The sequence below is a fragment of the Podarcis bocagei genome (genome assembly GCF_964188305.1).
Source record: "Podarcis bocagei genome assembly, chromosome: 6".
NCBI classification, from domain to species: domain Eukaryota; kingdom Metazoa; phylum Chordata; class Lepidosauria; order Squamata; family Lacertidae; genus Podarcis; species Podarcis bocagei.
Window position 1 is genome coordinate 50,627,004 of NC_138130.1, and position 25,383 is coordinate 50,652,386.

The 25,383-nt window shown below is 40.0% G+C and overlaps 1 protein-coding gene across 1 annotated transcript in view; it reads right to left on the reverse strand.

Annotated features, from left to right (window-relative positions):
- The window catches only part of PDXK (pyridoxal kinase), a 46,891-nt gene that overhangs the window by 10,063 nt on the left and 11,445 nt on the right, over nt 1–25,383 (reverse strand). Inside the window, exons 2-10 of the mRNA XM_081197230.1 lie at nt 18,349–18,403; nt 13,543–13,647; nt 9,982–10,065; nt 9,141–9,187; nt 8,249–8,334; nt 7,140–7,185; nt 2,550–2,661; nt 1,866–2,002; nt 779–845 (exon numbers count right to left, since the gene is read on the reverse strand). Of these exons, the coding sequence (XP_081053356.1) occupies nt 779–845; nt 1,866–2,002; nt 2,550–2,661; nt 7,140–7,185; nt 8,249–8,334; nt 9,141–9,187; nt 9,982–10,065; nt 13,543–13,647; nt 18,349–18,403 (739 nt within the window). The remainder of the gene's footprint in view (nt 1–778; nt 846–1,865; nt 2,003–2,549; nt 2,662–7,139; nt 7,186–8,248; nt 8,335–9,140; nt 9,188–9,981; nt 10,066–13,542; nt 13,648–18,348; nt 18,404–25,383) is intronic.

Consider the following 25,383-nt stretch of genomic DNA (forward strand, 5'->3'; position numbering starts at 1 on the left):
CAAACTATCTAGATGGTATTATGTTGGCCACAGCTGCTCTAAACCACGCATAATTTTATTAGCATCTATCATGCCCGCCCTCCCTCAGAATAGTTTCCCCAACCCCGAAGGGTATATAAGGCCCTTCCTCTTGGTCATACACAATTACATTCAACACAAATTGCCACATCTTTGACTGCATTAAAGCTGATTATAATAGAGCACAATTCAAAATATTAATTGATGTGTAGCATTGTTTTACAGAGTGGAATTTGTTTTTATATATAATTTTTAATTGAAACTTTTCAACGTACAATGCAATAAACACCACCAAACCAATCTAAATAAAAATAAAGAAGAAAGGGAAAAGGGGGAAAAAAAGAAAAGGAGAAGGAAAAACAAAAAGAGAAAATAGAGAGAGGAAATAGAAAGAGAGAGAGAGAGAGAGAGAGAGAGAGAGAGAGAGAGAGAGAGAGAGAGAATAAAATACAGAGCTCTCTGTCATGGGTAGATTTTAACCCTTATCTCACACAAAAGGGGGTGGACCCTCCCAGCTCTCCCCTGGGAGATTTACAGAGTGGAATTTGAAAGTATTGCTCCTTATATGCCCCTTAATTTGTAAGCATTGAGCCACTGCATGAAATTAAAGGAGTAATAGATGGTCAATTTAAAATCATGTTCAAACCAAACTCAACTGAATTGTATATGGGCTGTACTACTCTGCTATGCCCCCTCCCTAATATGTATTTTCCAGTAATCGTAAATGAATGAATTCAGAAGCATGTTGTAAATAGGTTACCTTTTGCACACGTTATGGTTCTCTGCAAAACATGCTGCATGGCTGACACTGTCTTTTCACATGCCACCTGCAATTGGAAGGAAAATATTTCAGTTTCATTGGCACTTTATTGACTCAGGCCAGTAGCACTACTGCTTTACTGACACTGAAGACAATTTGTTGGAGCTGTTCTCTTCGAAACATGTGCCCATGGGGAGAAACATTAAATTTAAATGCAATTTCACTAGGAATATGCAGGAGAAACCGAGTTGTAGGTAGCAGGCTTTATTTCCAAACAAAGCCTTTGGCACATTATATTCTATTATTTCCCAAAATGAAGACAGACTGGTATATAACACAATACAGATATTCTGGGCGTCAGCATTTAATACATACAATATTTTAACATGGTATTCTCTTGCTTTTTCAGAAATTTTGAGACAATACTCAGAAAGCTATAGTATGTGCAAACATATATGTGCCTTGTACCAGATCAACCTATCAGTTCATCTACAACCACTCCCACCTCAGTATTGCCTATTCTGACTTGTACCAAACTTCCAAAGTGTCAAGCACCAGTATTTTCCAACCCTACTGCCCAAAAACCTTCTACATGGAGAGTATTTTAACTTGTATAATAATAATAATAATAATTTATTATTTATACCCCGCCCATCTGGCTGGGCCTCCCCAGCCACTCTGGGCGGCTTCCATAAAAACCAAAAATACAGTAAAATATGCACCTTTTTGTTTTATTTTGACACTTCATTGCCTCTGTTCAAGCTGATCTTGCAGGTTTCCATAGCCCTTACTCCACCTAGGAACTAGCACCCAGCAGCATAACCAGCACTGATGCAGTAGGTAGGTGTATAATTTGACACTGGAAGTGCATGAACCCAACACTATCACATTCTCATACCACTAACCTATGGTTTACTGTTACATCTGAACAAGGGCATTCATCCTCTATTGCTTTATATGGTCTCGTTTCCTTATCCTGTCGTCTTCATTTACAAATTTACATACTAAGAATTTAAAGTAAAGAAAAGAGAATATTTTTTCTGTCATTGAGGCAGGAAGGAAAACTGGGGAAAGTGTCTGTCCATACTTTTAGATTGTCTGGGTGCTTGTGGGTCCAGGCCAAGAGCATGGCAGCAAACAGGTCTCCCGTACCAACGAAGACAGCATCTACTTTAGGAGACTCCATTCGGATCCTCTGTGTCACTGTGGTCCCATCTTGTGAAGCTGTCAAGGAAGGCTCATATTTATATTCTTCCCAGTTTAATGTAATCAAACAGGAATCTGAGGTTAACTCATAGGTGGGCAACATAGCAACCTTCTCCTACATGCGAAGGAAGGCTCTGGCAAATTGAGCAGACAAGGCCAATTGTGGTCCTTTCCTTTGGACCACACCAGCTAGGCAAGAGCGGGGTCTGGTCATCCGAGCAGCCCATGTACTCCTTACACACTGGCCAGGCTTGCAGCCCGGGGAGCTCACTTCAGTGCTGTTAATGCAGTGAGCTGACTTCAACCCTGGCGGCACACTCCATTGTCTCTAGAGATGGATGGATGCCGATGCCAACAACAACCACCACAACAATAACAAGGGTCTGCAAAATGTATTAGTAATATCTCGAAAGAAAGGTAACTTTGATTTATTTTTACATGTATCTGTATTTATATATGAAACTTAATTTTCAATAAATGTTCTCCTTTATTGTGGGGTGTATTTTTAATGTGTATGCATATGACAAAGCAGGGCTTTCTCACTTAAACAAATAAATCAACTTACTTTTCCTGTGGCTTCCTAATGCTATCAGGTAATCATCTCCTGAAGGTGCCTGGAGGTCTGAGCTGGTGATTACAACAGTCTCGGGTCCCATATTGTGTAGCATATCCATTACCTTTCCATGAACCAAAATATTAAGCAGTTAATTCTCATTGAAGAATAATGACAAATAGTTAAAAGTCCCAGCATTTCTCTAAAAGGCAGGCACTAATGTAAAATACAAACTTACAAGTATGTTATATTTAATATTATAAAGTTTGTATTAGTGAGAGCCACTATTTTTAATACCCTCCACCTCACGAAAAGCCAAGTTGCTCCAGTAACGCTACTTTTGACAATTTGGGCTCTTACAGTGCAATTCCATACATGTCTGCTTAGAACAGGGGTTGTCAACCTGGTCCCTAACGCCCACTAGTGGGCATTTCAGGATTCTAGGTGGGCGGTAGGGGGTTCTATGGCACAAGCTGAATCCTCCTTCCATCAAGCAGTGGAGAGCAGTAAAGAAATTTTACCATCAAGAAAGATGCAATAGTGCGCAGTAAGTGTAAAAAGGTTGACTACCCCTGGCTTAGAAGCAAGTCCCCTTGCTTTCAATAAATCTTATTCCCAATGAAGTTGGTATAAGATTGCTGCATTGGAAATAACTCTTCTTCACACAGTCCATTTTTGTTTCTAACAAAAAGAAAGGAAAGCAGTCTTCTTTGTCTAGGATAACAAAGTAGGATATCTGCATGGAAAACAAGAAGGCCTGGGCTTAGTATCCTGTTTGTGCCAAGAGACACAGGGCTGTTGCACAGTGACTACATGTGGGTATACTGCATGTATCAGGTGTGCTCTCCTGCCTCCCAGAGCCATATTTACCGTGCTAAGATGGGACTAAACAAAATATTTATCAGAACCTTCACAAAACTAGAATTCCCAGGGTTATTTTGGGGAAGCCACTGTAATTAAACTAGTCTAAACTTGGCTTTGATTTACTGCATAGGTGGTTCTCAGCTCTTAACTTTGCAGTTGTGGAAACAAAGGCCAAGGTTGTACATGATGTATTGCATGTCAGTGTGCCCCTGAAGGTAGCTGGGGCTCACTTTATGAGAATATTTCTAATGCCTGATTCAGCCAGCTCTTTGTTCCAAAACAAGTGTTCAGGTAATAAAAAAAAACCCCACCTGTGTTAACTTGAGTGTTGCAGTATAATTGAGATGGGATTGTGTTTTAATGAGATGGCATTGTAACCACATTGTTTTATGCCTGGCTGAAACTTTATTATGTTTAAAGAGATATTTTTTCCCTTTCAGAATGGGACTGAGCAAGCAGACAGAAAATTCTTCAGTAAAGATTTTGGAATGTGACTAGAAAATCTATAGACCTAAAGTTAGCATCTTATTAACTTGTCAGGCAGTCCAGAGACTACTTAACTTGGGCTTGCTTCCATTAATGAGACTGAAAATGGCAAACAAAGCATTATAATTAGCAATGAAAGACAGGAAGGGTATTCCCTGGTGACTCCAGAAGCATTAAAAAAAAAGGAGAATAAGGATAAAAATAGCCGTAATAGTCAGGAGATGCTTTCTGATGCAGGGAAAAGTGTAATCTGTGGGCTGACATTCAATTGGCTTTGCTGGGAGAAAAACTGCAAAGATCAGGGGCCTGTTTATTCTTGGCATCAGGATATTTGTCTAGACAGAACCTAATTAGCGAAACTTAACATCAGAGGACTTTACTTACAGGAATCAATAGCATTCAGTAGATTGCTGGAATATCTACGCTTCAGTACCCAATTATCCCATTTAAAGACAGGGTGTGTTTACCAGAAATTTAAGACTACAATCCAGTTGTAAATTATATCTATAGGACTTCCATAGCTATATCAGTGCAGAACTGTGTCATGAAAACACATTCGTGACCATAACTATTAGCACAGTTGCTCCCAAACATTTTCCCCCTCCACAGACCACTGGAAAATTGCCAAGGGTTTTGGAGGATCACTTATGGGTTGTTGTTTTTTCTGCTTCTTGTAGCACTTGTAATGTGCTGTGCTACAGATGCTGTATGATTTTTGATTACATCTCTAGTGCGTCTTTTATTTCTTATATATCACATGTTATGTGAATTCCATAGGCTTCAAATTGCAATACAATACAAGAAATAAAAGCATCAATAAAAATACAATTAAAAATCAATATGAATATTTACTATGTGGGATGTACCACCTGCCTTCTTCAAATCCACACATATGCTGCAGACTAAACACTGTGGCTTTAAGTGTGGTTGAGTCCCAGTTTGCAAAAAAACAACAAACCTATGGTTATGTGAAACATATTCAATAAACACACAAGACGTAACTGGCTGTACTTTTGAATAAATGAGGTATACTATTCATTGTATCAAATGTAGATTTCAACAGAAGTAGCTCATAAAGTTCAACGGAAAAAGCAGAGGACCCAGTGGATCAGTTCATTCTGTAATCAGTTCATGCATAAGGTCCATATGTGTATAAGTGTCTATTCCACCTGTCTGTTCTTGAAGTTCAACAATCCACATGAAAGGTTGTTACAGTTCCACAGAATCCTTTCACAGAGTCTAAGTCCTGAAGCCCAGGATGGCGAAACAGGGCTAATATCCTGCTTTTCCCGTTGAACTTTATGAGCTACTTCTGTTGAAATCTACATTTGATACAATGAATAGTATACCTTATTTATTCAAAAGTACAGCCGGTTATGTCTTGTGTGTTTATTGCAGACCACCGTTTAGCAACCCTTGATCTAACACATAATTATCACAGCAGTAACAGTTACTACACTCTAACAATAGTTCTATCTCAAAACACAATTATTCCGATTTATCTTTTTATACAGCACACTTTTCAAATGTGCAGAGATACTCCACAATTGCCACTTTAGTTTAGCATCACAGTTTTCTGTGCCCGTTAACTGACTCTGCCCGGCCTGGATGCCAGCCTGGCTCTTTCTTCTGTCATCATGAATCAAAGCCTAAAGGAACAGCTCGCCATGCACCCAGAGTACACTGACAAAACTATCTTCTCTTCTCTTATTAACAATAGGGGGGAACTACCAAGAGCAAGAACTCAGGGCTCCTTCCATACCACTTACTGAATGCCACATGAGACCCTGGTTTGCTGGCAACAGAAGCTGTTCCGCTTATTATTTTTCTTGTGGCTGATGGTTAAATTAAAGGGGGCTTCTTTGTGGGTCACCATGAATTTGTTTTGGAAATAAAGTAGTGCCAGGAGCTAAGATGTGGAATCAGGAGACTTGAACAAAGACATAATTGCACTAAAAGATCTTCTTAGTGAAGTGTCTTAATCAACCTTATGGTCAGGATTGCCATATTTCAAAAAGTGGAAACCCAGACAATTTATGAAAATTCAGTCTGGACGCCATTTTCAACAGGCAAACCCCAGATATGTCCAGGAAATTATGGACATATGGCAGCCCTAGGTAAAGTGGAATATGCTTATGCTCATTTCCTACTATTGTTGTCACAGCACCAGCATGTAAGCACCAGGGGGCAGTACTGCAAAGTAAAGCAATGCTGAAAGTCAGTTTTGAATTGCAAGTGTTGTTTTCTCCAGTGTTGAGTTCATTTCTCCGTGATTTTTTCAAAACCAAAAAAAAGTTGCTCCATGTGCAGAGTAAAGCACTGAATCATTAACATTTTTACAACGACAAAGTTAATCCTAAACACTGTGGCTTTAAGTATGGTTGAGTCCCAGTTGATACTTTAAAACAGTTGTGGGCAACCTGCAACCCTTGGGCCCAGTTTCAAAAACCATGTGCAAGTGATGAGGTTAATTCTTGGGCATAGTGTGCCATAGTTTGCTTCTTTCTCGGTCATTTTGCAGCTGCCTTTTGCTGAGCTAAACCATAGTCTGTCTTAGTGTGTCATCTGAACTTGGACTTGTGGCTTATTTCTCCTGGTCAAACCACAAGTTGCAAGCCATGGGCCAAACTTTGGTTACCCACTTGTGGTTTGTTTGGAGAGAGCTAAACTACGAGCCTGGATTCAGACAACATGCTAAGCCAAACCACAGCTTAGCTCAGCAAAGTGCATCATCACCATGACCAGGAAGGAGCAAAGCAGCTCCAATCTGCTCTCCAGGAGTGAACAAATTTGCTTTCTTGCACTAAGCCATGGCTTTGCTTAACATGGTTTGTGAATGGGGGCAGAGAAAAAAGGTGGTCTTGCCCACTTTTGGCTCCGGTCCCACCTACACCTGTCATGCAGCCACCCCACAAATTACCCCTGAATACAAAAAAAGTTGCCCACTTCTGTTTTAAAAGTTCTTACGTGCTACTAACCTGTGGTAAATGCATGGAAGCAGACCGACTGCACTAAGTGTACAAATGTCTACAAGCAGTCACAACAACCCTTTTTTGAGCAGTCACAATCACACAGCAATGGTAAGGGCTACAACAACTGTCACATGGAGGCACCACTCCATACACTTGACATCTCTGTGTGATTTCTACAAGTCTACCAACAGCACCATATTCGACCCACAAGCGATTACATGGAGGTGTTAAAAAGTTTTCACGGGGGCAGTTAGAAATCGAAGAGTTCAAGTACACCTACCTCTATAGCCTCTTTTTCAGTGTGTATCTTCCTCCCGGTAAGTAACCTACAAAGCAGGAAATAACAGTCCAGTGTCCTTTTAAAATAAGTATCTTTTGCTAATTAATATTTTAGCAATAAAATCTATAGTGCACTTTACTGCGGAATATCATCCTCCAACTTTAAATGAGATAAAACTAATAAACGCCACATTGCACAAAGATTCAAACAGTTTCCCATCAAACTGGTCCTCAAAAACAAGAGACATGGTATAACAAGCCCCTATGTTGTATCCTTTGTCTCTGACATAGTATTACGGAAGCTCAAGAGTCTAGGAAGTAGGGAACTTTTAAGGAAGGTTCTAACAACCTTCTGAGCTACTATAAAACCCGAAGTATAATTCTGGCCTCTTTCTTCACCAGCTGAGGCTCATTCTTTAACCTATTTCTCATTCTTTAATCTATTTCTGTGTCATGTTTTATACAGTTCTGTGAATTTATGGGCTGCCTTGGTTCAACAGATAGAGAAAAGTTTGCATAGAGTTCCCTTTTGCACTGTTATCATAACATAGTTCATTTAATTTATTTCAGGTATTTTAGCTGCTTTTTCTGACACAGGGGTACTCGAAGGAGAGTTCAAGGCAAGAAGGTATAATTAATAATTCAAATTTATAACAAAAGTTATAAATTTATATTTCTAAAAGTCTTCTTACTATCTTTGGCAAAGGCCTTCTAATCAAAAGACTCTGAATGTTGTCTTACTAAGGTGTTATTCAGTGTGATAAATGTATAAGTTTGCCTTCACACTAACAAATACAAGAAGTTAATCTATGTTGCTCATCAACCCTTGGCATCTTCTAATCCTCTCAGCTAACAGACCCTGTAAAATAATAGGCTCAAACAGCATATGTACTCCATGTTGTTTAAACAATCCCAGCCAAACTAATTTAGCAAACTTACCAAAATTTAGATTTGTGAGGACGTGATTTTATATATGGCAAGAAATGTCAAGAATGCATTTAATATTAATTTTAATTAATTGCAAAATGCAACTTTTCATTTTAATCAGGAAAATAATGAAAACAATTTATTTCTACATCTTTAAAAATATATGAGAAAAACAATACTTACTCAGCCTCAAACTGATTAGGTGTTATTATATCTGCTACAGGCACAACCTTGTCCTTATAAACTGGAAGAAGATCCTTTGGAACATACTGTAAAGAATAAGAAAAATGATATTGGCTTTGGAAAGCTTAAGCAGATTCTTCATTATTCACAGTTTATTCTAACAAAGTTCAAATCCTCCAAAAACAAATCCATGAATGAGCAGTTATTTTCTCAGCTCAATCCAGAAATTGATAAGCACACTGGTAGGAAGAGATTCACAACTATTACTGCACTTGAAGATTTCATATGAGGGAGTGCTCAAAATTTGCTACATGCTGGCATCTACATAAAAATACTGACAATCCCCAGAGGAATACTGTGAATGCCCCAATGTGTGTGTATATGTGTGTGTGATTGTCAACATTTGCACATGAGTGTCAATAGCAGGCATAGGCAAACTCAGCCCTCCAAATGTTTAGGGACTACAACTCCCATCACCCCTAGCTAACAGGACCAATGGTCAGGGATGATGGGAATTGTAGTCCCAAAACATCTGGAGGGCCGAATTTGCCTATGCCTGGTCAATAGTAACAAAATTCTACACACAGTTCCAGCAAATTCTGCTATTCTGCTGCAGCAGAATGAAAGGCTGCTGTGGCGTGGGGGAGGGGGGGCGCGGAATCACCTATTATTTTTTTTAGACAAGCTGCTTTCCGTAAATGGCTTTCCATACAGAGTAGCCACCATGCAGTTGCACTTCAAGCAGCCAGCACACCACACATTCCACACATGCAGACAGAGTTTTCGTTCCCTGTTATACTGGTCCAGTCTGTATCTATGTCCTGAAGAAATGGGGTTTCTTTTGGTATAACGTTATTCATTAAGATGGGCCAAGAGTGAGATGATTACCAACCATATAGCCTTCCCCACTCCACTTGTCACCCATCACAGGATCGCATACTGAAAGAGAAAGTTAAAATTGTTAATGCAGATGCAATAATGCCACCGTATAAGAACACATTTAAGTATGAAGAGCCAAGAGATCATAACCATGCCAGGCTCATTGAAAACCTCCATGGTAGTTACAATAAACTGTTTTGATCTTTGCTAAAACACACACACACAAAAACTTTGTACAGGATCCATAAAAGGATAGAAGGATTATAGGCTGTGAATCTGTCACTCATACATAGAGGGACCAAATGGTCAGGCAGCAGCAACTTGAACAGGCCCTCTTAGAACAGTTTGAAAGCGATGTTAACCTATATTGATTCTAGCAAACAAAGTCTTGTCTCATAGCTCCAGGATATCAGGCAAGACTTAAACAGCTAATGTAACGAAAGTTATTCAGTGACCTTTGAATCTGAATTCTCTCTAGCGAATGCTCCAGTACTCAGTTGCCTCTTTGAAATCAGAGCAGCTAAGTCAAGGCAGCAAGTTCCACTATAACATCAGAGGAGATCAGTCTCTTGTTGCCAGACAAAACACCCATGAGCTGTGAACTTGCTAATGCCCTTTTACTGTCACTACAGCGCTGCTAAGAGATTTCTCTGGTGTCCCAGCTGGTGACATCAAAACTAATTTACTCACAATAAATATCATGATCTATTTTTTATATACTATCAATGCCATAACCACTTTTGCCTTCCCTGAGCCTTTAGAGTTATGTTCAGGAGGGCCACCAATATCTTCCGTCTGTGAGATCTCCCTAACTACATAATGTAAAGTGAATAATTTGTATATTAGAAACTTACCATATACCAAATTGGAGTTCTGTTGTTTTAGCTCTTGAACAATATCAACCACCATTGCAAGGAATGATTTGTCTCTTGTGTAGCCTTTGAAGGGATAAGAGGGGAAATTAAGATTATGTTGGGAAAGTATTTTCCACACCCAATTTCTGTTCAGTGGCAGCAGCTCTATGAATTGGCCAGTACTGTAGTTGTCACTTCTATAAATTGGGGTGAGTTTGCTATATTAGAGTTTATCTGCCTGGACGTGCGGAAGGACTCTTAAGCCAATCTTTTTTCATAGGTCTAAGAGATCAATGCAAAACACAAACCCAGAAACCACTATAAGCTTCCAAGCAGTTTTTCTGCTAACAAAATCATTCTCTTCCCTTGAGGAAAGACAACCAAATTTTCTGTCCAGGATGCAGATTGGCTGTAGTGGTTTTTAATTTCCTCCATGTGTGACTCAGTCACCACAAATTGAAGTGCCACAGGTCACATTTTGATCTTCATTTAGTTTTTCAGCTTTGCTAGTTCAAGTGCAGAGGATGGTAAATGTTATAAATGTATTCTTTATCAAGGGTAGAGCTACCCTACTTTTGCAAACACACACACGTCAAATGGAACCCTCCCAACTTCTCCCCCCACAACCCCTCCATAAACCAGAGTGAGCTGAAGGGAGTAATCACAGAAATGTAGAGTTGGAATGGACCCGAAGGATCATCTAGTCCAATCCCCTGCAATGCAAGAATCACAGCTAAAAAAATCCCTGACAGATGACCATTCAAGCTCTGCTCAAAACCTCCAAGGAAAGAGAGTGCACCACCTATCTGTTCCACAGTTGAACAGCTTTTACTGCCAGAAAGTTCCTCCTAATGCTTAGTTGGAATCTCCTTTCTTGTAATATGAATCCATTGGTTTGAGTTCTACCCTCTGGAGAAGCAGAAAACAAGCTTCCTTCATCTTCCATGTGACAGCCCTTCAGATATTTGAAGATGGCTATCATATCTCCTCTCAGTCTACTCTGCTCCAGGCTAAACATGTCCAACTCCCTCAACTGTCCCTTATATGGCTTAGCTTCCAGACCTTTTATTATCTCGGTCATCCTCCTCTGCACACATTCCAGCCAGAACCTTACATTTTTCCTACTGAAATATATTTTGTTAGTTTTGGCTAAGTTCTCCCATCTGCAAGCTGCAGCCACTCAAATCAAGCACCCACCCATAAGGGGCTTGTTGTGAGGCAAAGTGAATGGCACCTCAGAAACCCTGAATGAATACATAAATTTACTGTATAAGATGGCCGTGACTAGAATAGATGGTTTGCTATTCTGCAAAACCAAATGAAGCAAGAACTCCCCAGCCCCCACCTCTGCTCTTCAACACTGTTGAGTTCTAGCGGGTAATTCAGATGAAATTCAGAGCAAACTTTGCCCTGCCTATATAGGAGTGACCCTTATACATTTTACTCAAGTTATTCATTAGTTTTGCAAGATTACTTTAGTGAATAATTTACATGTCTAGTCATCATTCCTTAGAGAGTTGAGAAATATGGCCTAAGTTATATCCATGCCATACATTTAAAGCACTCTTACACCACTTCATGGAGAATCCTGAAAATTGTAGTTTGTTGAGGGTGCTGGGAATGGTAGCTCTGTGAGGTCATAGCCCTTAACATACCAGAGCTCCCGGAATTCTTTGCGAGGAGCTATGCCTGTTAAAGTGGTGCAAATGTATGGTGTGGCAGTGACCTTAGTCTTAGGTCTAAACAAGACATAACAAGAGACACTAGGGAGACCTGAGACAAAATGTATTGTGAGGGACAAGGGGCAGCTGCTGCTCTGTATGCTTTCAAACAACATATAGTACCAAAAAATAATAATAATAATAATTCCAGTATGATGTCACCACACTCTGAAACTCCCCATTCTCATCCCCTACCAGCCAATTATGTGAGACTGTGGCAAGGAGAAGGCCCGTGTGATAACATCACATGCCGCTGTTTTAATAGGCGTTATAAAGCAAAGAGGACATAAACAGCAGCAACGCCATATCCCTTACAACAGTGACTTTAGTTCTTTAGTTCTTTAGTCACAATGTGTGATACTGAAAGTAGAGACCAAAGTCGCCACATGCAGTAGAAGCTGCTAAAAAAAATTATTTAGCAAGCTTGCCTGAACATGTAAACAAAGTTGCAGATAACTGCATTTAAATTTTGATTATTTTATTTGTATATTGTTTACAGCTGCTTTATGCATGCTGCTTAGAGATTCTATGATTAAATAGTTTATATATTTGTCGATCTAAATAGATAAATAAATAAATTGTATCGTTCCTAGATATTAGACTAGCAATCCAAACTGGGTTCATTGGAATGTGTCTGTGTAGGGTGCCGCATCCTGGGCCAATATTTTCAGAAAATTTTTATTGTTCTCTCTTCCCAAACAGGGCCAAGACAATGAGCAAAAATAAAGATTAAAATTAGAGTTTTAACCTCTATACCCAGCAAGCACAATATATTAGCCAATGAATGTCTGAAATGTGATTTGTTTCACTGGTGCCATACTCTCTTTCATCAAAGCTTCTTTTTCCCACTTACACACAACTCCCTGAAAATATAGTTCCTCACAACTTACACTTTCCTGAAAAGCTCTGAATATGGACACAGAGTAATACCTTAAAAATCAACTTTAAATGATATAGACTTTCCAGTCTTGGAATTACCTCAATTATTTCAAACTATACTTTGAAAAAAGCAACCCTGAGCCCAGATAGAAGCAGGATAAGAAATAAAATAAAAATAAGCAATAGTGCAGGTAGAAAAATAGTTTAGCTGGCCAGCTGTGGTTGGTAAAAGAAAGCAATTCTGTGAAGCTATTCTGTCATTTTGCACATTAAGATTTTCCTCAGGGGGGAAATTAAAAAGGTCTTCAAAACAAATGGAATCTGTTTATGCTGAAAATTCATTGCCACATCAGTGCAATCTCATTCACTTTGTTATTAAATATCTCCTTTACCTCCAAGATCTCCATGGAAACCAGAGCAGGGGGAAATAAACTGTCAGTTGTGCAATACCCTTCATGGCAGAGTAGCCTTTATGGGCGATAATTCTGGACCTGTATCATTAAATTTCTCCGTTATCCCCGGCTTTGAAACCACCTCCCTTCTTGAGGAAGTTATATAAATCAATATGGCAATCAATTTCATCTAGCAAGTTTATAACAAGCCTATTCACTGCAGTAAGGAATACAGAAAATGAAATTAAAAACATATGCACTGTATGCATTGAGGTGAAACTATGTTATTAATAATAATCTGCAGAAATGTGAGCGAGGGTATTTTGCAGGATGCAAAGCTTTATATTACAAGCTTCCTGCTGAGGTTGCCTTTTAAAAACGCTTCTCCTAGAGAGGTAATGGAGACATAACACTGAGTTATCTCTTAACCACGTTTAAGAGATTGAGAGAAGGCCACCTAGGACCCCGTTTGCCTTAACAACAGCTATGGAATCATTTTACCCTCAGCCTACGTATTTCAGGTTTTTTAGTCGCCATGATAACACTCTCGCAAAAATTAAGAAGCTTACCTGTAAGTACATAATCGTAATGATTTACATTGTTCAGTTTCAGTCCTTCATATAGTTCATGAAGTTCATCTGAATTTAACACCTGCCCCTTCCAGTGATCATAACCTGAGCAAAGAAACAGACCAAATAAAGTTACAGGTTGGATGGGTTAAGTAAGACTACACCTGGTGGTGTATCCTTCTGGAACTGGTCTGTACCTTTTTCTCATTTAGATTGCGCTAACCCTTGCTATGTCTGTGTGGGGAATTATCTCAGGTTTGGAGAATTGTGCAGCAGGTGGTGGCAGGTAAATTGACAGCTTGAGGAATGGATACCCATGAACACCCAGCTGGTACTACACATATTGAGGTCTGCAGAGCCACCTTTAGGCTGTGGCTACAAAGGTCATTTGCTCAAGACCTCTCCCCTGAGGGGATCCTTCATGGCCAGAGGATGTTCACACTAGGTATAGAATGTAATATAGACTGTGGGTGATTGGCAACCCAATCATTCCTGGTGATGAGGGGAGGAAGAGTGCTGCCTTCACTTTCTGATGGCGTCCACACTACTAGTCCACCTCTACTCACCCAAAGACCCATAGCAGGCTGCAGTGTTCAGAAAGCCCTGTGGGGTAGATGGAATCAGGTCATAGGTCATATCTGACCTACAAGACAAAGGTTCCCCATCTAATGACACATATTTACATCCAGGCCTTTGGGGAAAACTGACGTGTTTCAAGTCAGTTATATTTATATTGTCTATTGATGACTGGTTTATTGTTAATTTTGAATTCATGTCTGGTGTGTATTAGAGTGTTTTGTTAAATTAAATGTTACTGTTTTAATTTCATATACTGTAAACTGCCCAGGGATCTTAACTGATGAAGGGCAGTTTAAAAATGGAATATTCAAATAATAAATAAAGCAATGGCAGTTACAGCCTGAACACTGGAAACAGAGGGAATGATTGACTCCACAGCATCTCCAGCACAATAATCTCATTAAAACTGAAATTGTTGTGGCAGGTTTTGTAGAGGAATGAGTGAGAGCACTAAAACAAGATTAATCTAGTAATTTCTGACCCAATAAATGCATTTTCGAAAGGAAATAAATCAACATTAATAGTCCTGTTATTATTTTGTGAAAGCAACTGGGGTTTTCCAAATATAGAATTAGAGGAAAACCAATCACATTCCACAAGTGAAAGAACAAAAGGGTGTTCCTCAAGCCACCTGAGGCATGAAATCTACCATCTGGCTATATTAATTCCCCACATTAGCTTTGGTTAGGGAGTTCACCCACCTGCTTTCTCTGACCCCTTTTATAAACGTAATTGCATTTTGGCATCTGATGGTACAAAAGTTCAAAGATGAACAGAAGCGGTGCCAAGAACACTTTTGAATAAACTCTGAGAGGGAGGGAAATAGCCAAAGAGCATTCAAGGACACAGTGTCCCATTGTGACTGGCAGGAGGTACTGGGCAAGCAGTAAATGGGTCAGCATACTATAATATGTTATCCTTGGAAACGAAGGTTCAAATTTCCACTCTTGTTCCTCCAAAAAAAGGGGGGGGGCATTTTCCTTAATTCTCCAACACAGTTCTGCAAATTTATTAGCCTTGTTCAAATCAGAACTGGTACTGCAACAACAGGCATCGAGGATAGCTTTGCACATTACTTTAAACCTCTCTACTCTATGGTCTTCTTGGGGCTTGGGTGCTGAGCTCCTGATCTGTTGTTATCCAATAAATACAACCATCCTGCCTCCTGCTGCCTCCGGGTATTAGGGTAGACCCGTTGCAAGGTTCCTCACACAGGATGCTACAGAGCCAAAACCCACAGGAGGCTACAGAGAATGTCTGAGTTAGCATCAGCATTCTGCAGCACGCCTGTGGGAAATGTTTGGCTGGAAGCATGTGCTTAAGCCGTATTCAGGAGTGAGAATTCCTGTGGTGAGAAATCCTGTTTGGATCCCAGTCCAACTGCATCCCCGAATGTGAAATTAAACAATGCACCTGAGTTTACAACACACACCTGTTTTGCTTTTCAAGCATAGGAAGCAAACCAAATGAGTCCTTTATATGCATGCTAATAACAAGCCTGCCAAACTGTTAAGAGCAGGCCAGAAGCCTATCAGGGTCTATTTCCTCCCCCTTCCCCCAAAACATTTATATTCGTACACATGAGAGAGAGCGTGACAAACTGAAACTGTCTCCCCCTTTCCCCCCTTTCTTCTTCTTTTAAAAAAAGAGCATCTACGTAGGCTGTGTGACAAGCTCCTTTTATTCGAGCGTGAAGCACAATGTCGTTTGGAGGTGAGTCACTCACTCTAATCATACAGTAAATACTCCTCGCCAGGCAACTTAGCCAACAGAGCTCCCTCAGGGCTCCAGCTTAAAATGCTCTCTCTATATCAGGAGGATTAAAAGAAGGATATTCTTGAGCATCACAAATAGCATATCAACATCTTCCTTTTCGTTAATGTAAGGAACAGAGTGATTCAGAAAAAAAACAAGTGTCCATCGGAAGATGTTTTAATATATGCTCCTTATCTCTCTCCTCCCTCCCTCGCCAATATCAGGAAGTCAAATTTTTTGAAGGAACCATGAAGTCTATGTATGGGCAGGTGCTTATAGTGACAGATGACAGTGTCAATTTGCCACTGGGTAGCCTCAGACAAATTACTACCAACCTTAGTACCTCTTAGCATTCTTGTGGGGATAAAAAAAAAGCTACCTCTACAGATGCTAGCCCAGGCTCCTTGGAGGAGAACAAAGGAGGAAACATAATATATACACAAACAAACAATCTAAGCATTTGATTGTCAAATCCTTCATCACTGGAGAGATAAGGGGCTGTTGTTTCCAAAACTTTTAGAAGCAAAGTAGTTTCCCCTTAAAACATGTGTTTTTTTAATGGCCGCTGGAAAAGGAGGAAGAAAGATTTGACCCACTGTGTGAAGCAGCGGCAGAACGTGCTTTAATGGCACCTGGGGCACACACGCTGGGAGGGCGGGGATCGGAGGGTGAAAGGAGCACACCGCACGCCAGCCCAGCCTTCGCTGCCAACACTGCCACAGCAACACCAGACCCAAGCTCCTTTGCAAGGCTGAAATGATCAGACTCAGATGAAAATCTGATGCAAGAGCCTGTTCTTTATGCTCCTTTGATATTGCATAAAGGTGGATCCTCTCAATACCAACAAATAAAGAGAGGTAACACAATCCTAACCTTGCCTAGGGGACCATCAGAGCAGTAGAGCCACCACCACATCCGAAGCCTTGTTGGCTCTTGTTGGTCTGGGTGGAAGGTGAGAGGCGGTTTCCTTGTTGTTGTTGATGATGTTGTTGTTTTGCAGCACCAATTCCAGGCTGGCACAACAGAGAAGATCCATCTGACAATGGACCAGCATAGGAATCAGTGGATTTCTGTTCGAGTCCAGCTCTATCCCTGAAATGCCCTGTTTGGGGGCCTGACGCTGACTACTGTTAAAACACCAGCTGTAACCACCCATCCATTCAGGTCTCCACAGCAGCAAGAGAGAGACCAGCACAGAGACCAAATCTAATTCCTCCTTAAGTCATCAACATTGGGCAGTTGGGAATGGTCCCTGAGTGTTCTGTATTCTTAACATTTATTTAGGATTATACATAAGAATGCCAGAGGAACCTGCTTGACCGGGTCAGAGGCCCATCTAATCCAACAACATGCTCTCACAGTAGATTTCATATGTGCCTACAGTAGGTTTGGGGAACCTTTGGTCCTCCAGATGTTGCAGAATTACATCCCAGCGAGAATGGCCAATAGCCAGGGATGATGGAAGTTGCAGTTTTCAACATCTGGCAGGTCAAAAGCTTCCCTATCTGGCCTCTAGGAAGTAGGCCCTGAGACCAGCAGCACTTTCTCCACCTACAATTTCCAACAATGGTATTCAGACATGCTGTCACCCTCTTTACAATCATCCAAGTTAGTGGCCATCACTACCTCTTGTGAGAGAGAATTCCATAACACTTTCTTTTGTCTGCCCTGAATCTTCCAACATTTCTACTTCTAGCATTATTAGATATGGAGAAAACCTTTTTGCTATCCACTTTCTCCACACCATGTCTAATCCTATACAACTCTCTCATGTCCCACCCCCGCCTTATTCATATTTTTTTCTAAACTAAAAAGTCCCAAATTCTGTAATCTTCAGTCCAACCCCTTAATCATTTTAGTTGCCTTTTAATGCACCATTTCCTGCTCCACAATAGGAGTTTTGAGGTGAGGCAACCAGCACTGTACACAGTATTCCAAGTGTAATCACACCATAGATTTGTATAATGGCATTATGATGTTGGCTTATTTTCATTTCCTGTCCTAATGATCCCTTGCATGGACCCCTAGCAGCTGCCACACTTGGTCAACATCTTCACTGAGCTATTCACTTTGACCCAAAGTTCTTATTCCTGGTGAGTCACCACAAGTTCAGATTCCATGCATGTATATGTTAGAATTAAGATTCCCCCCCAACAATGTGTATCTCTTTACACTTGCTTACCACTGAATTGCATTTGCCATTTTATCACCCACTGACTCAGTTCAGAGAGATCCTTTTGGAGCTCTTTGTAATCACTTTTAACTACCCTGAACAATTTGGTACCATCAGCAAACTTGGCTACCTCTCTGCTCATCTCCAACTCTAAATCATTTATGATCAAGTTAAAAAGCACAGGTCCCAATACTGATCCTTGGGAGACTCCACTTTCTGCATCCCTTCATTGGGAAAATCCATCCCCTTTTCCATAAACTAAAAGCATCTCAAGAGAATAGATATATGTATATACTTACCTGTATGATTTGAAAACTGGACAGAGTTCACAGTATCTATTTCAAAGCCCAAAACCTGCAAAAAACCAAATAATACTTATAAACAAAATTCCTCCTTATTCTAGGGCAGCAACATATTTCTGTGGCCCACTATGCATTTACTAAAAGCTGGGTAATTAAGCAAACCCATAAACAATAAAACGCTTCTGCTGGAAGTCACCCTTCTTCTGCCAACACACGCAGTTGAAAGATACTGATGAATAAACTAAAATAGAAGGTAAACAGGGCAAACCTGTAAAGACAATATTACAGCAATAATAAGGACAGGAAGAGAAAAAGGTAGAAAATATGAATGTGCAGTTCTCAGGATCCCAAGGCCTAAAAGGGGAAACTCTTGGATGATGAGGGAAGGTTGTTTACAGAAACATTACTATTTTGTAAGAGTGCAAAATCTAATAAACAGCATTCCTTTGCAGTGACTATATTTGATATTGCACAGAATTATGACGCAACATGCAAAAAACCCCTCCCCGAAAACAGCCAAGCCTGGGAGGGAGGAGCGGGTGAGATGGATATGTGTATGGTGTTGTAGCAAAGAGGTAAATGACTCTTTGCAGTAGCAATAGAGATAACAGTAAATACCGTATATATTTATCTGATATTTCAAGGCATGCTACATTTCCATCCATTGCTTAAGTCTTAGGCTGCAAATATGATGGAAACATCTGACATTTAATATATTTGCTCTCAAACCTCTCTTGGTAGGAATAAAATAGTCTTCAAAATAAAAGCTACTATATACAGCAGAGTGAGTCACAGGGAGACAATAGTAATAGTGCAGAAATCGTGTATGATCCATTTTCAAGCAATTTGCTGGCAGTTTAATTGAAGCTTTGCTAGTCATGCAGTACACTGGGGGACATTGTGTCTTCCTTGACATGACAGGGTAGCCCCTTCACGTAAATTTAAGCCACATAACTAGGCTATGCCATACTAAAGTAAGGCTCATATCAGATTCACTTACAAAATATCAGCAGATTGCAATGTCTTTTTTTCTGTGGCCCAGGGAAGTGTACAGATTGGATGAATCTGCACCAACCACTGATAAAGCTGGCTTCTTGGTTCTTTGCAACCACAGCTGCATTAACTTTAAAATATAGGGATGGCAGTTTATTAAGAGCCCTCATGCCACTCCAATAATTTGCTCTCACACAGGCAGCTGTGTGAATCTGGCTGCCCAAGATATCCATGCACACATATCCTGACATCATCTATAGTAAGGTATACAACCCCCTGGATACTTCCCAGCAAAGGAAAACTAATGTGAACTGCTATTACTGCAGGAAAACACAGAACCATAGAGCTGGAAGAGATTTGTTTGTGTACTGGCCACAACAGTCTTCAAAATGAGACTATTGCAATGCATTTGACGTCTGAAGACTACACTGGTATAGAACAAGGCAGCTAATTGGTACTAGCCACAGGGAACATCTCACCAGTGTTAAAATAGCTCCACTGGCGTCCTATTTGTTTGCAACCAATATGAAAGTGCTGATTTGATAACCTCTAAGAGACCGTTATAGCTTGGGACCTGGATATCTGAAGGACCACCTATTCCCATACAAACTTTAAATCGATAGGTAGGTAGATAATATTTATTAATGTCCAACACTTAATAAAAAATACTGGTAGGTTGAGACAAAATGGCACTTGGAGAAAGGCTGTTTTTGAGCTCTGTGGTTTATTGTATCTTATTTTATTTTAAAGTTTATTTGTTTTAATAAACAAATAAACACGAGGGGAGCTACAGCCCAAAAGTATCTGGAGTGCAGCATGCTGGCACCTGTGATCTAGGATAAAATCAATCACACTTAACATTAATTGTGACATATCTGGACTTTTCCTAGATCAGGGCCCAAGTTAGTACAGCTTTCCTAATTGATTGTTTTTAAAAATGCAGTATTAAAAGTTACTGGTGTTAACATTTTTTAAGCTCCTTGTGTGACCAACGTTAGTATAGCTCCTTTACTAGTGAAATCTCATTGTGAGCAATTAGAATAATGTAAGTCAGCTGAAAGCCTGAGTGGAATAAGCAAGCACTTATGAAACTGGATCCATATGGTCATTTCACACAGTTTAATTGAAGAAGAAAGAATTCAAGCTGGTAACCATTTGTCACGGTTCACTAAAGCAAGCAGTAGCTATAGTTATTGCCTGATAAATGCAGTGAAGGCCACCTCAAAATCACCACTGATTGCCTCATAGACCGTTGCGATGTGATGAATGCCCTTTAGCCAGGTACTGAATATTTCACTTGTCACTTACACATGCACTCAAAACTTTATGCACTTTTGAAGTCTATGTGCTCCATACGGTATAGGAAGATGTGTGTGTTTTATATAATTCCATGCAAGCTTTCTTTCTTCAAGGACCATTTGAAATTCAACCAATATGTGTCTGTCTGTCTGTCTCTCTATCTCTTCAACTTAAGAACAGCGGAGACAATGAAAGTGAAAGTGCTGAGGAAATAATTGCAGAGCCAAAATAATAAAGAACTCTAAAAGATAAAACATTTCCATAGTAGCTCCTTAAAATTCTAACTCCATCTTAAAGACAAGCTGGCCACCACCAAAGGGGGGGGGGGAACACCACTCTACTTTGCAGTGAATTATTGCTTTGATTAAATAGTCATTAGAAACAAGAAGAATGCATTACTGCGATTTCTAATAGATACAGATAGCCAAACAAGTAAGCCACAGCGTTTACTGGTTGTACAACAGCAGGTTTAAATTGCCTCGTATATCAGTGTCTGAATGCAATCCAAAAGGTTTGTAACTATAGAGAAAGCCTATACACAAGCCCAAGTCTATACAAGCCAGGATCCATCTCCACTACCCATCTCATGAGTACAGGGGTAATGCATCGCATTTCGCCGCCTGAGGCAAAACCGGAAGTGCCACCCTGCTGCCGCCACTACCACCATACCTGCTGCTGCTGCCACCACTGCCTACACTCCCGGCTTTGCTGCCATGTGCCCTGCTGCACTGGTCACTGGCAGAGAAGAGTTGCCGCCATCAGCGCCCTGCAATCCTTGGATGAAGGGTGGTATAGAAATTTAATAAATAAATAAAACATTTTGGCCTAGTCCCCCTTCATATTCCCAATTCCAATAACTGAACTCAGTGATCCAGCTTATACAGAGTCAAAACATTAGTCCATCTAGCTCAGTATTGTTTACAATGACTGTGAGTAGCATTCCAAGGTTTCAAACGGGAGTTTCTCCCAGCCATGTCAGGGACTGAATCTGTGATCTTTTGCTTGTGAAACATGAAACTTTTTACTAAGCAACAGCTTTTCCGTAGTACAACTTGTATGGAGGGGAGAAGAGAATGGCTGATTGGAAGACTGGGAAGGTAATCAGATCTGCTTTTGATGGGGAGCCCTGAGCAAAAGGAATTATTTTCTTCATTTCAAAATTATTGTTACAAGCCACCTATTCTGACATCCACCCTGTGTAATAATTGGATAATACTATCATACTACCAAGCATGGGTTTATTGTGGTCTGTTTCTGATAGCTGGAGGTTTTAGTTTTCCCAACAGGACTCACGTGACTAGATCACATATCTTTTGACAGAATTGTTCAGAAAATTACATACCCATTTTTAAACGTTCATCCATTGCAGGATCGTGACACAGCATAGCTCCTCTACTGGAACATTCCAAAGTTCTCAAAGTGTTCCAATACACGTCACCAAATTAGGAACAGTATTTAAGAGAGTGCATCTGAACAAATACGCCTGTCTTCAGTTTATCAGGATAGCAGCTTAGTTGTTAATTTCCAGACAGAAACTACAAAATACAATTAGACGGCTTTGTGCAAGGCAGTTTTACATAAATCATTGGCGTTCCAAGTGTTGTCCTGCGGGCAAGGTTTTTCTTTAGAAGCCTAAAATTTTATAGTAAATCACTCAAACCATTTGAAAGTTATTGTGCTTTAAAAGCAACAATGGTTTCAGATACAGGAGATTTCTTTCTTTCTTATTAAGTTGCGCATCTCAATATGTGAACTTTTTTCTTCTTCAGATTAAGCAGCTGTCAAGTAGGATTAACAATGCATTCTGAGATTACTGAGTCTCATATCTTCAGCCAGAACTTTTTCTTCTGTATACTCTCCCCCACCCCCAGCTTTGGTTGCCACCTCCCCTCCCCCACGCCACAGCAGCCTTTCTTTCGGCTGCAGCAGAATTTGCTGAAACTGTGTGTGTAGAATTTTGTTACTATTGGCCAGGCATACGCAAACTCGGCCCTCCAGGTGTTTTGAGACTACAATTCCCATCATCCCTGATCACTGGTCCTATTAGCTAGGGATGATGGGAGTTGTAGTCCCAAAACATCTGGAGGGCTGAGTTTGCCTATGCCTGACCTAGAACATACCTAGCTAGATCAAACTTGCATGGTGCTTTCTAAAGGATAAAACATATTGCTTTGAATTCAAATCCAAAACAAAAAGAAAACACCATTAATTCATTCTCTATGCTGACTTTATTTTAACCAAAAGAAGTCGCTGAAATAATTGTTATTTTTGTCATTGTTGTAACTAGTCTAATCACTCCTGCATTCAAATTAAACACTCACATGCCATTTTTTTCTTCCTTTAAATCTACAACAATCTTAATTACAAGCTGATTGTGGTACAAGTCAAGTAGTGTTACGTCCAACAGAAATTGAGGGAAAGTAAAAAAAGAACGTATTGTGATTTTCACAGCTGTTTTACGAAGATCCTCCACTCTAAACAAGAAAAAAAAACTATAAACTGAACACAAGAAGAAAGACACCTGGATCAAATTCAATGAGGTTGTGCAAGATCAATGGAGGGCAGAATTTGGCTAGCAAATACTTGTGCTGTGACATCAAAGAGAAACTCATTCAGAGAAGATGCACAAGCTGTATTTAAATGCTGCAGTGTAAATGTAAAACAATTTGTGTATCTGCTTATCTACTATTAAGATAGATTGAGGTGGCCACTTTAGACCACTGAATTTAGGTATCAAGGGTTCTATGAACATTGGGCTGGCCCTGCAGTAGATCAAAACATATGCCAAGTTCTGGGAAAAGTTGGGATTGAGTTTGTGAGGGGTCTCTAATTATCATATATATATTTGTGGGGGGCATGACTCATTCTGGGAAATTCTAGCCTAAGGGAGGGAGAGAATTACTATTAAAAATATTGCTTAAAAGAAATACATTTACAATACTCAAAAGCTATGTTAGAAAACTACCTTTATTTATCTTAGATCATTCAAAATATCACAAAATAGTGTGCAAGCTTTCAGAATCTCTACTATTCTCCTCTTTTGAATTCTCAAAAAAAAAAAAAAAAAAGCAAGCTTGCTGCTACCTCAATATTATGAATTTTTTCTATAGGTCAACATGACTGCTGTTACGTTTTGTAAAACTGAGTTCCCCTCAGATAAAGCTGCTTTAAAAATGCAGCGTAATCTCAGAGTAGAACATAATGGCCAGCATAGGTCAACCAATCATAAATTGGTCCTACTCAATTTGTATCTCTTGTTCTCTTATTATTTAGCACTGCACATCAAGCTTATATAATGGGACGACATAGTTTAGCTGTATTTGAAAGAAATGAATACAGTGAGGTACCAAAATCTCATTAAGATTTTGGAGATATATTCCTGGGGCAATAATGCAATACAGTGGGTAGGCAATTGACTTAAAGATAAGGAACAAAGCAACAATAATGCATCGCCCTGGCAAGAGGCATTGAGTTAGCTATTTCAGGGTGTAAGAGTGGAAACAATGCTGATTCATGTATTCTATTATGACCCTGAAGAGGTCATGATTGTCCAAAGTAGGAGTTCACATTTAACTCTCAACAGTTTTACTTTATGCAATTTTGAGAATTTATAAAACCAGCAGCAAATGATGACTATTGTGTATAAATCTATGGCTTGTCGTGAAAACAGAAAATAAACTCTTGTAGTTAATGTGGACCAATGAAGTCAATGACCAGTATCCAACAAACTGTACAGTTAGTTCCATGAGCCCAAGGAAGGGCTCAGACTTGTTCTTCTTTAACAGTGTGTTCCCCCACTCCCGGAAGATACATGGCAAATAGCTTTTAAAATGAAGAGACCTTTACAAACTGTGCTTAGCCTGTGTGTCTGCTGTTCAAAGAACAAAGGGCCCAAGTTCTCAGTCTTATGCTTCCAAGCATTGGAACTCAAGACGTCAATCATTTAGCTGCACTGTCAACTGCAATATTCTAGCAAACGTTAATGAAACTCTTGGGGAAAGTATGCATAATTCCTGCACCCCCTTTTCAAAGTATGTCTAAGAGACCTGCCTTTGTACCTTCAGGACCAAATATTTGAACCTAGACCAAACCGCGCAGCTTCAAAATTCATGCAATGAGAAAGGGATCAGGAAGCCCTCTGGTGAGAGCCCACTGACTCATCTTGCTGCTAAGCCACAGAGGTGTGAAGGAGGACCTGCTGGCACTCTGCTTCCGGGCATGGAAACAGAGCTTGGTGCAGCACTTTTGATCCCTCCCTTCTCAGTGACTCTTGGGGGGGGGGGGAGGTTGAGAATCCAAATTCTGTTGATTTTTTGTGTGGAAAAAATACATATACATGTTATAAGAATTGTAAGGTCTCAAAGATAGAATATTCATAAATGCACACATATCTAAATATATAAACCATGTGTCTGAAATAGTATGGGAGAGCAATCCTGAAGCCATTTTGACTCTCCCAAGGACCTCAAATATTCCTCTGCAGTAAGGGAGGCAAATGGGGAAAGCCTTCCCATTGTCTTTTTGCTTGTAAATCCTGTCTTTAAGGGTGCATTTGTGTATGAATAGGGTGAGCCTGTGGCCTGGATTCAGGAACTAAAGTATTAACCATCACAAAAGAATGGCCAGACTGCCCAGGTAATGCAATCAGTGACCATTATCAGATATCCTGGCCGACAGGATTTCTCTGTAGACTGCCTCCTTCTGTGATGTATGTATGATGTTTTGTGGGGGCTACAGGGT